Source organism: Erithacus rubecula, assembly GCF_903797595.1.
Source record: "Erithacus rubecula genome assembly, chromosome: 2".
NCBI lineage: Eukaryota > Metazoa > Chordata > Aves > Passeriformes > Muscicapidae > Erithacus > Erithacus rubecula.
In genome coordinates, this window is record NC_136685.1 from 61,295,109 (window position 1) to 61,308,772 (window position 13,664).

The 13,664-nt window shown below is 40.6% G+C and overlaps 1 protein-coding gene across 1 annotated transcript in view; it reads right to left on the reverse strand.

Annotated features, from left to right (window-relative positions):
• Positions 1–13,664, reverse strand: part of ARFGEF3 (ARFGEF family member 3) — an 80,382-nt gene that overhangs the window by 18,042 nt on the left and 48,676 nt on the right. The window contains exons 13-24 of the mRNA XM_079299234.1: positions 13,138–13,304; positions 11,002–11,167; positions 9,545–9,652; positions 9,089–9,304; positions 8,725–8,835; positions 7,199–7,349; positions 6,429–6,743; positions 4,724–4,857; positions 3,090–3,235; positions 2,199–2,378; positions 1,683–1,827; positions 603–725 (exon numbers count right to left, since the gene is read on the reverse strand). Of these exons, the coding sequence (XP_079155360.1) occupies positions 603–725; positions 1,683–1,827; positions 2,199–2,378; positions 3,090–3,235; positions 4,724–4,857; positions 6,429–6,743; positions 7,199–7,349; positions 8,725–8,835; positions 9,089–9,304; positions 9,545–9,652; positions 11,002–11,167; positions 13,138–13,304 (1,962 nt within the window). The remainder of the gene's footprint in view (positions 1–602; positions 726–1,682; positions 1,828–2,198; positions 2,379–3,089; positions 3,236–4,723; positions 4,858–6,428; positions 6,744–7,198; positions 7,350–8,724; positions 8,836–9,088; positions 9,305–9,544; positions 9,653–11,001; positions 11,168–13,137; positions 13,305–13,664) is intronic.

Consider the following 13,664-nt stretch of genomic DNA (forward strand, 5'->3'; position numbering starts at 1 on the left):
AACTTCTATAATTTACATACCCAAACCCCCTCAACATTATCACAGTTCAATGAAAAGTGTTACATTCTAATGATCAAGGCAAGCCATGGATCACCAGCATGGGGCAGAACGACCCAGCAGCATTTGCCTTTGTTCTGAAGGCTGGTGAAGCATGACAATGACTCTGCAGGGTCACCCTGACATGCTATGCCTGTTCTCTGCTGCCCACAGTCTAAAACATGTCCTGTTCTGTTGCAAATAATCCACGATGTCTCTGCACAGTGCCAGGCCGTTTCTGCAATATTCTAGCTTTGGAAGTTTTTTTGTTTTATTATTTACATGAACATAAACAAGTCCCGATGTAAACTAAGATCAAATTAAGAAGTGGACCCTTAATAGTGAGATGCATCTTTGCTGCTATAAAAACTTGAAGAAGTGATAGTATTAAAAATATTACAGAAATAATCCCTTGGTCTTGATTTTATTTTATTTTTTTAAAGCATTCCGGACTCAACATCTTCACTGCCCCTTTCTTTCCTACCATGCTATGTATTATATAATTGAATTAACCTCTTCTGTGGGATCAAGCTTGACATACCATGACTTAATAGGAAAATATTTACCCAGTCCTTTGACAAACTTCATAAGGCACATAATATAACTGGTGGCAGCGTTGGCAAAGACCTGGATGTTGTCTGTGTTTAGAAATGCTTCAAAGACATCAAAGACCGGAGCCTGTCGTTTCCCTGTGGAGATAACAAGATGAGAACTCTTCCTCACACCCCCTTAAAAATAATTTTTCAACAATTTAACTGAATCTGTAGAATCTTTTCTATTCCGGACAGAAATTATCTTAAAAGTAAAACCTCCTCTTGCTCCTGGAGCAACTCGTGTAGCCTTTCATAGGAAGTGACAGAGATTCCCTTCTTTGCTCTTTGTCTATGACAAACACCAGTTTATGCCTGCTCAAATGGTAAGAGCAAGTTTGAGCTCTTGAACTCAGGAGCTAATACTTCTGTTTGGTGCAGGTTGCTGTTTAGTTTCTGGTTTAGTTTTTGGTAACTGCCAAGATGACATCAATCATGAAGAAAACTATTCAGACCATAGAGTATCAAAACAGCCTTGCTTTTCCAAAGTAGATTATCAGTCTTCAAAAGCTGTGTACACCAGCATTCAGCCATCAACAATAACAGATTCCAATGACAAAGTTTAGGAGGAAAATCACATCACTTACATGTGACCTGTCACATTTAAACATATCTTCTAATAGGGCAAAAGAACAGAAACCTGGACAAGCACCTGCCTAGATTATCACATTAAGTTATCCTGATGTATAAGAGCAATAGATTTCATACAATAGGGAAGACAGTCCACAAGAGACATGCTGCTTGGACTTTTTTCAGCAGGACAGTGACAAATGCTCAGCCAAGCTCAGTACACTTGCACTGCTGTCTTGCTCAGAATTATTCAAGCGGGTTTGAAGCATTTCTTCTCATTCTAATAATTCGGTAGAATGCAGAGGACAAAAGGTCAGAACAGTATGTCTGCTTTCCTTCCTATCCCAACTAATAAGTCAGATACTTTGGTACAGTTCTGGAGTGTTGTAGTGCCACTGTTCAGTTTGAGCATTTAAATATATTGAGTTAGTTACTGTGTCCCCAGGGAATCAAAAACACACATGAAACAGTGCAGGAAGTCCTTACCCATAGAGTATTCTCCTACAAGGTACTCTTTGACTTCTGACTTGCTGCTGCTGTGCACTGTTTCCAGGGCACTGAACAGGGGTCTCCATCCTGACTGGATCTGGGTAGAACACATTTCCACCAACTCTCCTATAGAGGTGACCACCTACAGTCAGTGTAGGAGGGATTAAAAGAAAAAGAACCAAAAATCAGAACTGAATACAGATGGATCTTCAGAAGGAATGCACTTAAACACATTCCTAGGCCTCACTATGACAGTCTAGATTAATTGATTCTTTAATTTTTCTTCGATAGTAGAAGATCTTTATTTAATTGCTTTAAAGTCAAGTCTACTATCTCTGTGCTCTGCCACAATGCAGGATTAGGTAGGCAGAGCACTCCCAATCCCTTGATGATCATTAAGAGGCAGCATTCAAAAGGAATTTGGGAAACACCCTCAGGTGGACCAAGTGCACTCTGGAAACCACTCTTATGGGCACGGAGACCAGACACAGACGTTGATCAGAGCTGACTTGCCTGGTCTTGGACATCCTCGTCACACAGCTCCAGCTGCATGATGCGCTCAAAGGGGCGGAAAAGCGCCTCGTTGAAGTGAAAGTGAGAAGGCTCGTTCCAGTCCATCAGCACTTCGGTGAGGATGTCATGGATGAAGGACACAGCCTTCTGAGACACGTGCCTCTCCTTGTGACACGCAGCCTGCCGGGAAAGAATATTAGACTGCGGCCAAGCAAAAAATTTGCTTTTAGTCAGACACTTTCAAGAGAGGTAAGCACTACATGTTCTGAAACCTTCAAAACAGCTTCACCACTGATGTGACCAAGGACCCCACTGTAATGAAAACAGGAGACTACTGCCATGGAAAGATAACTGGAACTCTCAATTGCCTGGAGGTCCACAGATGTATGAAAGTTTGCTGACAATTAAAAACACACAGAGCTAAAAAAAAAATAAATTAAATACTAAACCAACAGAACAGAAATTGTATGAAATGTTGTCTTTATTTTGGACTGTGTGACCATTTTTCCCTTCAAAAGGTAGCAGATGAGCTGGCTTTATATGGGAAAAGAATGCATCCTTTTATGGCAAGAATTACAAAGATGCAGACCTTGACTGGGAATATAGGCAGATGGAGGAATCACTCAGACCCCCTTGGGGTGGTTCAAATTTTTTCACCAGATACAATTTGCATCATATTGCAGAAGTCAAACACCCTGCCTCTGCCCACTTCAGTCACTTAAAGCATACTCCTTGGTGGCAGTATCAAAAAATATGATACAGTGAATACAACACAGAGCAGATTTGACAATGCTGAAGGTTTTTATACATTTTAAGAGCTATCAAGCCTTCTCCATCTTTTTCAGCTTTGTCACTTCATGCACACATTCCCATTTTCATCCCCATTCCCACCTCTACAAGGTGAGGTGCCACCAGGCTCCAGCAGCGCATGAGGTGGAGCAATGGGCGGGATTTACTCCTCACAATTCTGAGCATGGCATCACCCAGCCGGAATAAGTGAAGTGCACTTCTCCTGTCCTGTGTAGATTTTACTTCACCTACAAGAACGTAAAAGAATAAATGGAAGCAAAGCATCAGCTACTTCTCCACTCCTAAGTGGAATTAGAAATTATTGATTAAGTGATTGATTATAGATAAGCTTTAGTGAGGGCAAGAATAAGGGAAAAAAAAGCCCCAAAACTGATGTAAAACAAAGTCAATGCCTGTGTAGGTTAAAGGACCGGAGATGGACCCAAGTTTAAAGGTTACTAAACATATTGTAAGTGATCATTTTTTTGGTGAACCTATGAAAGACAAAGGCTTGGAAAAGTTGTGCAGAAAAGTTAAGCAAGGAGTTAAATAATTTATATTAAGACACAAAATGGCAGTTATGAAAGGTTTTGGTGACATCTACAGGAAAGATTATAAACTGCAAATTATTTAGCTTGGGTATTTAATTTTGTATTTCATATTAAGCAAAGGATACAAAGAACAGAATCTGAGAAAATGCTTTTTTGTTCCCCAGTCACTAATACTTGTTATTTCCTGTTGAAAGGGATTAATCTTCCATTGCTCTTACAACATTTGAAAAGACAGTTCACCCTCTTATTTCAAATACAAAATACATCTCTAAAAAAAAGATGTAATCAAGGGACACATCACTTTTAAAATAAGAAATAGCACTTAATTCCTCTATCCTTATTTTAATTTCAGTATTAAAACTACTGTTGATTGACCACTACATAACATGAAAAGAGGAAGTCTATTAAAACTATAGTTATGAGTGTTGAAGTCTGGAGACAAGTAAGAACATAAAAACCAAAAACTTGTATCATACTGAGAAAATGATGAGTAGCACTTCAGGGAGAGAAGAAACCAATTCTAAAATATATAAACTGTGTCTGCCACAGGACAGAACAAAACCTGTATGACTAATGTACTTTCTACAGGCACAGTATAAATTTAAGTGAAGTTATCTTCCTTTATGTCCAATTCTTTAGCTCTATTTGAGACAGTGATGGAAACAACAATTTACAGGCTTTGTACTGTGAGGTACATGCTCTACTCTGTTGGGGAAAATCAAGCAGGACAAATCCCACTGCTTTGTTCAACATTCTTCATTTGTGTGCTTTGCTCTCTACCACACATTTCCTGAACAATTCTGAGGTTATCCTACTGTCAAATGTCAAACCTAAATCCACTGTCTTAAGTCTAGATTGATCCAAGTTTCCATACTGGGCTGGGTTCAAAAATAGAGCTGTGCTTATATATTGGCAGGCAACTAACACCTCCAAATTCCAAGAACCAAATGAATGTCCTGTGATGTGTTTCAAAGCAGGTGTAGATATGGTCCCTGTCCAAAAAAAGTGCTCAATCATTTCTAAAGACAAGAAATTGTTCATACAATTTTTATTCTACTGCATATTGTGCTTTATTTATACCTTGACATTTCAATTGGAAAAAAAAATTGCAGGAATACAAAGTAAGTCCTGTAAGCAGTACAATTGTTTATAAAACATTCTGTACAGGATCTTCCAGTGATTTACCTGGCATTGCTAGTGAGTAATCAACTGTATCTGTGACTGAATGGAAAAGCTGAGCCTGAGAAGCCTTCTTGAGCTGGTAAAGGAAGCCTGCCAATGCCGTCAAGTTTAACTTGTCAGCAGCATCTTCAAAAAGCCTGTAGGTAAAGAACAGAATCTAACTGAAAAATTCATGAGATGCAGATGTAATGTGGATGTAAGAGGAAAACTCCTATCTGTCTGTGGATTCTATGCATTGCCTTTCATGAGCACATTGAGGGCTTTTTCATTTACACAGTGCTGCTGCAAGACTTTGATCCAGAAGCTTTATTAATTGGAGGGTGAAAACTAGGTTGTTATGGGATCAACCAGAACCCTTTCAAGATTCAACTACAGTGCTAAAACAGAAAGTCATTTTTTAAAGTTACCTTAATGATATAAGCCATTCATGTACCAGCAATGAAAAAAAACAGTTGAAACATGCCCAGTCCTCACAACACAGATCATCATAGCTTCACTGACTTTAGAGTTACACCAGTTTGCTCCATCTGAAGTTACCAACCCTAACTTGAAAAAAAAAAAATTAATTTAAGTCTTAAACCTAAGGTTACAGTACCTGAATTGCTATTTTGGAATATTCTGCTGGTTTTGGCTGGGGTAGAGTTAATTTTTTAACAGTGGCTGGTATGGGGCTATGTTTTGGTTAAACAAGGACAAACACAAGCAAGAGTTGTTATTTTCAGCTGCAATGGGCTCCTAGGATTTAACAGTTAACATCTGTACACACAAACCAGTAAGTGTGGAGTGGAGCTTCACAGAGGTTATGGTAAAATTTCACAAGGTGAAGCCAGAAATTGACAAAAATATGATTTTCTGTCCTTACTTTTCATGCAAAACTTTCTATAGTTCTAAGAAACAATGGATTAAGTCCTAATAAACATTTGCACTTAAGTAAAAGGCTAGAAATGAAACCAGCATCATTAAAATTACAGTATTGTTATTCTCTAATCCTGAAAACCAATCTATATTGTAAGCTTCCTAAATAAAAGGTATTCTTATGCCCAGAGTCAAATTTCTACAAGCAGTTTATGCTTTGCTTTTGGCTCTGAATTTACACATAACACCTTCCTATGGGCAGAGATCAAGACAAAGAATGTCAGTTGGATCAAAAAAATAATTGCAAGTATGCAAACACAGGAATTTTTCAACTGTAGCCTAGGTTGTTAAAAAAACAGCAGAAATAATATCATTTGGCAGACCATGATGAAAGGACATTTAAGACAGCCATTCTATGACCATACTTGGTTCCCTTCCTCCTCTGGACACACTGGAGGAGCCTGATGAACTGTCCACACAGCCCTGAGAGAAGCAGCTGCTTTGTGAGTGACATTGGTCTTGTCAATCAGTGCCTTCCTGTCAGGACAAGACACTCCTTTACTTTTCTTAACTGAATACAACATATCAATTTACATACAATAAATAAATCCACCACTCTCCGGATGCATTTGATTTGTTTGGCACAGACATACTCAGCTCAGTACTCGCAGAGATGAAAAAACCCCAGGTCTTTTAGGAACTGCTGGTTGTGACAAACATGCAGCTCTCCTGTGAAATTCAACTGAAGCAAGTGGCTGCAACAAACAAAGATTAGACCCACTGCAGCACAAAAAGGTCCTTTTGATACTGCTTTGGGAACAAGGATTGTGGCTGCTGACAGCAGTGCTTTTACCTGTCAGCCAGTGTGGAGAGTGTGAGAACAGCCTTGGCAGCACTGGTCCCACACAGCAGACTGCCTCCACGGAAGTCAAAGGCTCTGCCCTTACTGCTGTCCTTGATGAGATCCTGGATAGAAACCGGCTGAATGACAGGATGGCTGCTGAGGGTGGTCTCCTGCTCGGGGGTCAGTGCCTGAGAAGCCTCCCCGGGCTCGGAGTCTGGGTGCAGCCCCCCGGGTGCTTGCTGTGACTGGGTGATGGTGAGGGAGGGCTGGGCAGCGCCATCACTGAAGTGCGTGTGCTCCAGTGTGCTGATGTACTCACACACCCTGGGAACACACAGGAGCAGTGAAACATCAATAAAAACATCAATAAACGCCCCAAAGCCACAACTCCCTGCACTAATCACAGGACACTGCCCTCAAACCATAAACAGGTGATTTCTAATTCTCAAGCTAAGCATAGATAACCTTTCTTCTTGGACCCTTTGGCCTTCCATGTGCCTAGACACCAAACTGTTTGGTGGAGGTGCCTGAAAAGCCCATTTAGGTTCCTGGGTCTGCCACAGTCTTCTGGTAACTTTGAAGCTTCTAAGCATTGATTTTTGTTCCTGAGTACTGGTGGAAAACAGCACCAGATTCTCTTTCAAAGATACTGGCAGTTAATTCACTCTGACACTGTTTATACAGAACACTCACAGAGTCTGCAAAGCCCTTTTTCTCAGTCCCTTACTTTCAGGCAACATGGCATGAATTCTGGCTATTTTGGGAAAGCTGGTGAGTACCTGAATACATGAGGCCAACAGTCCTGATTATGGCTTCCCATCTCCAGACCCACATTAAGGACTGCATCCATACACAAAACATGAGCAGTGTGCAGGCAGACTCCCTGCACTTTCCCCATCTGCTCCAGTTTCTGCTCCACTTTCTGTTTCACTGCAGCACAAAAAAAATTAAATTAAATTAGCTTCTTCAGCTTTTAAACAAGCACTGTTTTGTATATAGGGTGATGGCAAAGGATTACAGTCTAAAATCTATAAAAGAACATGAATTTTAGACAAAAAAACCCCAAACAAATCAGAGAAACCCATTTCTTCCCAATAAACATAAGGTAGCTTTAAAACTAAAATCCTTTCTTAACGATTCTATATGCATGAAAAAAATCAATGCTAGATTGACACCCTCCACCCCCAAATTCATATCTTGCTGCCCACAGAACAGTTGCAGATTGCCAGTGATTTTTCTCTTCAGAGATGGTCAACTGGATTTCTTTTTTACCAAAATCTTCTTTGCTATGGAAAAAAATAGCATTTGTGGATTTCACATGCATTTCCACACAAAAAGTTCCACCAAGAGCTCTTGTCAAAGCAAAACTAATTTTGATCTGAGCTACAACCATTTGGATCTATATATTTTTTCTGAGAATCCCCGAAAAGATTTGTTTTCATGCCACATTGGAATGGAAACAAGTTTTGAAGCTTTGCAAGCTTTCACAGAACAGATCTGTTGGCCTCTGGCCACTGCTGCTGCCTTCTCTTTGCTTCAGCATAGTCTGGCTAATTCATTTCGGTTATATACAGAAGAGCAGCCAAAAGCTTGTGCAAGCTCAGGCTTTTTCAGTTTTGTTTTCTCTACCAAGACAGCAAATTTAAGTACCAAACAATGTCATTTGTGCAACACTGTGTTTTGTTATTGACTTATTGCCCTTAGAAACAGACATAACCAGAGAATCTTGTGTACTACTTCAAATAGCCACTGGAGACAACAATTGACTTTGACTTCCACTGAGTTTGAAATGGTGGTATAGAGATGAAGAACATTTTATATGCTAAACAGGCACAATTTTTTCTTCCATTTTAATTTAGCATGATTCAGAAACAGTTTTAAATATGTGATGATGATGATGATGATGACAAAAGATAATCAAGGATATATAAACCAGACAGAGAAAGTGATGCAAACACAGCTTACATTACCACCTAACACACAAAAATCCCAAAAAAAGCTGTTTCTCTGATGCTCTCTGGTTGTACTAGTATCACAAGGTTTAAAAAGCACATGTTGAAAAATGCTGTTGGCTTATGCATTGTTCCACTGATTTCAGTTCCATATAGAATATAATTAGTGGGACATAATGTTAAGAACCCAGGAAAGCAGGACATGTACTGAAGACACACATCCCACATGCCTACAAGCAAGTGGTGCACAGCAGAACAACAGAGGGAAATGCCACTGTGTGTGGCAAAGTGCTTTCTGGTTGCAGCTTTGCAGGCAATATAAGATGAGGTAGATCATTAAATAATGTAGTTACCTTGAGCTATAGCATCACTGGGCTCTTGGATTTCTTTTTCCTCTTTCTCTTCTTGGACACAGGAGGCCGCAGACATTTGGGCAAGAGCAGATGCACAGTTAGCAGCAACTCCTGTAAAGCAACAACAGGAGTTACTGTATGACCAACATTTCCTCACCAATGCCATATAACCTCAACAAGAGGTAGGGTCAAGGAAAGTTGGCAAGATATGTTCATGCTGGAGGGCACTCTATATGTATTCCCACCATCCACATTCCTATGCAAAACTGGGGCAGGACGCTGCATTTCCTTCTTCCAAACTCCTTCAAGGAAAGTTACCATGCTATTTTATGAGTCTGCCATGACATCCCCCATGCAGCATTACCTAGAGCACAGCTCAGCCGTGCTGCCCTCCTTAGTCCATCCAGGCTCACGCAGATGGAGTCCTTCTCCTTCTGGTTCTGCTCTTTGGCTCCTTCTGCTCCCAAGATGAAGGCCAGCCCCTTGGAGCTGCCTGCCATGCGGCCAGTCAGTGGGGTGGACAAAGTGTCAATCAAGTTCTTCCAACAGCCAATTAAAATGTATCGGGCAAAAGCAATTCCTAGAGTGGAAAAACATTAATACTATTACTACTAGAAAATGACACAACAGAAGCTTTATCATTAGTGGTAAAAAGCCAAGTCACATTTGTTCTCTGCACACTGAACTACCAATTCAAATGTATGATGTACAGGTACACTTTCTTTTAAAATTGTTATTCCACACAATTTATCTGCATATGCTTTTGGTACATAACAACCCACTGCTAGACACACTTGTACTTATAATACAGTCTTAGTACCTGCAACAACTGAGTCATCTGTCTTCCGGTTTTGGGAAAGAGGAGACTGAGCTGAAGCAGATGCCATCAATTGGCCACCAATTGCACTGCTGCCCAAGCCGTCAATGTCTGCCAGAACATTAAAAACCATCAGATTACTGTTCAACACATAAGGAAAGCATGTCTTACTGGTTCTGTGTTCAGCTAAGTACTCGCACTCCTGCCTTCTCAGGTGTGCTTTTTTGTTACTCCTCCTGGCAACCTTCTAAAGCCTTGGTATAAACGTGAGCTGTGACATCTTAGGCTTTGGCCAGTATAACCAATGTGTTATTGAACAGGGGAGACATCCCACTCTCAGAAGCTGCTCTCCCCCTCTTCAAGTTACACAGTGAACAGAACTTCCAGTAGAGATCTCTCAAGGTATTCAAAACTTACCATATTTCAAACCTTGCTAAATCCTGTATTTACATGTTTCCAGACCTCAGTCTGAGTCCTCAAGATGCATTAGGATCCTATGCCCTAAATGTGATTTTAAGTAGACCTATGAATGCTCAACCTCAACAAAAGAAATATAATCCTTTCTCCAACAAACAAAAGGCCAATTTCTCACAGAGAGTTTAATGTTAGGGATACCAAGTTGATTTTCTTTCTAACAAGCTCCATCTTCACATCCAGGTATCGTTTTTTCCAAGTGTATCTTTCATCTTCCCAGCTCAGCAGCAAAAGTAACACTGAGCTCAATACAATCAGCAAAAACTTTCAAAGCAGTGCCCTTTGATCAGCACTTAATGGCTTAGCTGCAGCCAATGTTGTCCCTGCATACACTATTTTAATTACATACACATTAAAGCAGACAGTGCATTTTATATCAATACAGTATCATAGCCATCCTGCTGTCTTTCAGCTGATACAATTTGATTTTGCTCCCCTCAATGAAGCTAAGGATTGCTTTTAAGCACTCGTGCTCCAGCTTTTCAGCATCTCTCTAGTGCCATTTGGCATATCCCTGGCATAGCTCAAGTCTGAACCAAGGGGAGTCCAATCTGTGGAAGGCTTCCAAGATCAGATGCCACTATTTATATTTGTACTGCACTGCAGGCACGCTGAAATGGCTTTGCTATGGCATCAAGAAAACAGCAGCCTTGCTGCTTATCATTAACAAGTATCAACTCTACCAGAAATGAAGCTGACAGAATAAAGGAATGTTTTGGTTCAGTGAACAAAACTACTCTCCCTGTCTCCCAGGGACAGTTGATTTTTTTTAATCCTATGCTTCAAAACCACTCTGATGACCCAAAACAAACACTTAAGTACCTGCCACAGCTAGGTCTGGCTCCTTCTCTACTGATAATTCCTCAGGATACCACATATTGCACAATGACATGCTGTTCTGTATGTAACACAATAAAGCAGCATGTCATTATAGCTTGTTTTAGGCATGTATGGAATTAGCCTTGCCACCATAATATTGTACTGACCTGTCAGCATGCTGATAAGTGGAAGGCTGTGTTCCTCAGGGCTTCCCCAGTATCCAGCTTCCCCTAGCATGTTCCTTTCTAGTACCTGGTGGTACAGTTCTTCAACCCATGCCTGAGAAAATACCATCAACACTCCACTGGACTGGACCTGTTTCATGAACTCCTTCTGCAGAGAACAATAAAAGCCAAATGTAAGACAACAGTGTAAGCCCTACAGCATCAGCCCCCAGATCAACTTCTGAGTAAGAAGTAGAAATTAAGTTATGAAAAGAATTAATGGAGGATAGCAATCTTAGAATTGTTAAGGTTGGAAAATAGCTTGGAAAAAGATCAAGTCCAACTGTCAGCACAACACCATCACCACGTTCACCATTAAACCATGTCCTGAAGTGCCATATCTACGTTTTCTGCATACTTCCATGGGCAGTCTGTTCCTCTTCCTTACAACCCCTTCCATGAAAAGAAGTTTCCTAATATCTAATCTAAACCTTCCTGGCACAACTTGGGATCATTTCCTCTAGTCTTGTCACTTATTACCTGAGAGAAGAAGCCTACCCTCACCCTCCTTTCAGAGAGCTGTAGACAATGAGAAGTTCTCCGCCAAACCTCCTTTCCTCCAGGCTAAACAATGCCAGGTCCCTCAGCCACTCTTCATAGGACTTGGGTCTAGACCCTTGACCAGCTTTGTTGCCCTCCTCTGGAGTCTCTCCAGGACCTCAATGTTCTTCTTGTACTGGGATTCCAAGAGTGACCAAAGGATTTGAGGTGCAGCCTCACCAGTAGAGGGACAATCCCTGCCCTGGTCCTGCTGGCCACACAATTGCTGATACAGGCCCAGGATGCCATTGGTCTTCTTGGCCACCTGAGCATACATTGTTCAGTTGGCTCATCAGCACTCTCAGGTCTTTTTCTCCCAGGCAGCTTTCCAGCCACTCTGCCCCAGCCTGCATTGCCACACAGGGTTCTTGTGACCCAAGAGCTGGATCTGACACTTTACCTCATTGAGCCTCATACAATTGGCCATGCCCCATCAACCCAGCCTGTCCAGATCCTTCTGTGTCTGTCACTGCAGTGGAGAATGGCATGAACATTCATCCTTCTACTGCAGTTAATGCAGGATGCAAATCAGAATGACATTCTTGCACAGTGACAATGGAACACGCTGATCTCTCGCTATTTTCACAAGGTAGGAGTAGGATCTCAAATCTAATTAAAAGAAGTTGTGGCAGCTAATGTGGCATGCCAAACAACTAGGCCTTTCTGCCTTGAACAGTCATCACAAATGAACTGGTCTCCAATTATTTACCAGAATGATCTCTAAGAATGACTTTGAGCTTGACTTTGGTCATGCTCAGGCCTGCTGTGCACACTGAATCTTTTAGAGGATATCCTGAGTCACAGATCTGCATTTGATCTGTCGCAGAACACACCAGAACTAAGGATGATGTTAAACTCCATTTGTTTTCAGATGATCTAGACTATAAATTCTCTTACACTGGAAGTTCAGCAATAATTATACATTTTGACACCTTTTTTATTTCTTCCATACATCACTCTTTTTTTTTGTTTTTCAGAAAACTCTGAAACAATGTCTCTTAGGCAACTAAATTGAAAAACATGGATTCATGCTTTAGAGCTCACAGTTTCCAAAACTATTTTAAAAAAGCTCAAGAAGCTGAGAAATTCCAAGTGTAACAAAAATCATAATTTCACATTACTAAGATCTACTTATTTTTCACTTTAACTTCTCATATCTTCATCTATAGAAATTCAAATCGAGTACTAGGCAAAAAAACCAGTTGCAAGATGAAGGAAAGTATGTTCAGGCACATTATCAAGAGACAATACTTGCTATATCACATGATGCTAATCTATTCTGGTTTAGCCATCAAAATGACTGTGACCTTAATGACAATCAGTAAGCAGCACTCCTTCCCACCAAATCACAGTGTAATTCAGATGCACGACACATATCATGCAAGATTCATAAGCAGCTTGGAGAACGCTTCATTTGCAATTACTATTTCTCCACTTAGCAAGCAGCCTGAAGGATTTATCTGTGGGCTGGTTTATGTGAAAGGAAGCAAAATAAATTTTCATTTTTTGAAAACAATTATCCCATATTCCCCAACTCACCAACAACACAGGGGCTTGGGCAGGCTTCTTCCTGTAGTAATCTGAGTTTGCCAATTTTAGGTTGAGCAGCAAAGTGTAATGTGATACCACGTAGAGACTGTCTGCATTCATCAAAGTCTGGAAGTTGAAATTTAGGTTTCCCTCAAATCCTGGTGAGTGCATCATACCTAACAAAAACACCATGTGAGCTCTCATATTTTACACAGATTTTTCCTGGAAAAAATATCAGAAAATATCCCTAGCATTTCGGCAGCAACAGATTGCTAGAATAGTTAATGAACCATCAGTAGAAATTACTCTACTAAACATACTAGAATAGGGAATAGAAAAATAAGTAGTTCATCTACAATGCAAGGCAAATTGAACACTCCAGTCACAGCCCAGCAAAGCAACGTGCTAAATTTGAAATAAACAAGGAGCACCAGCATTCATTGGGATGACTGCCATGTATAAAGGGCAGGATACATCTGCAATGCTAACTGGAAAAGTGAGGTGGAAAGGAGCAGACCCAAAGCCTGTGCACTTAA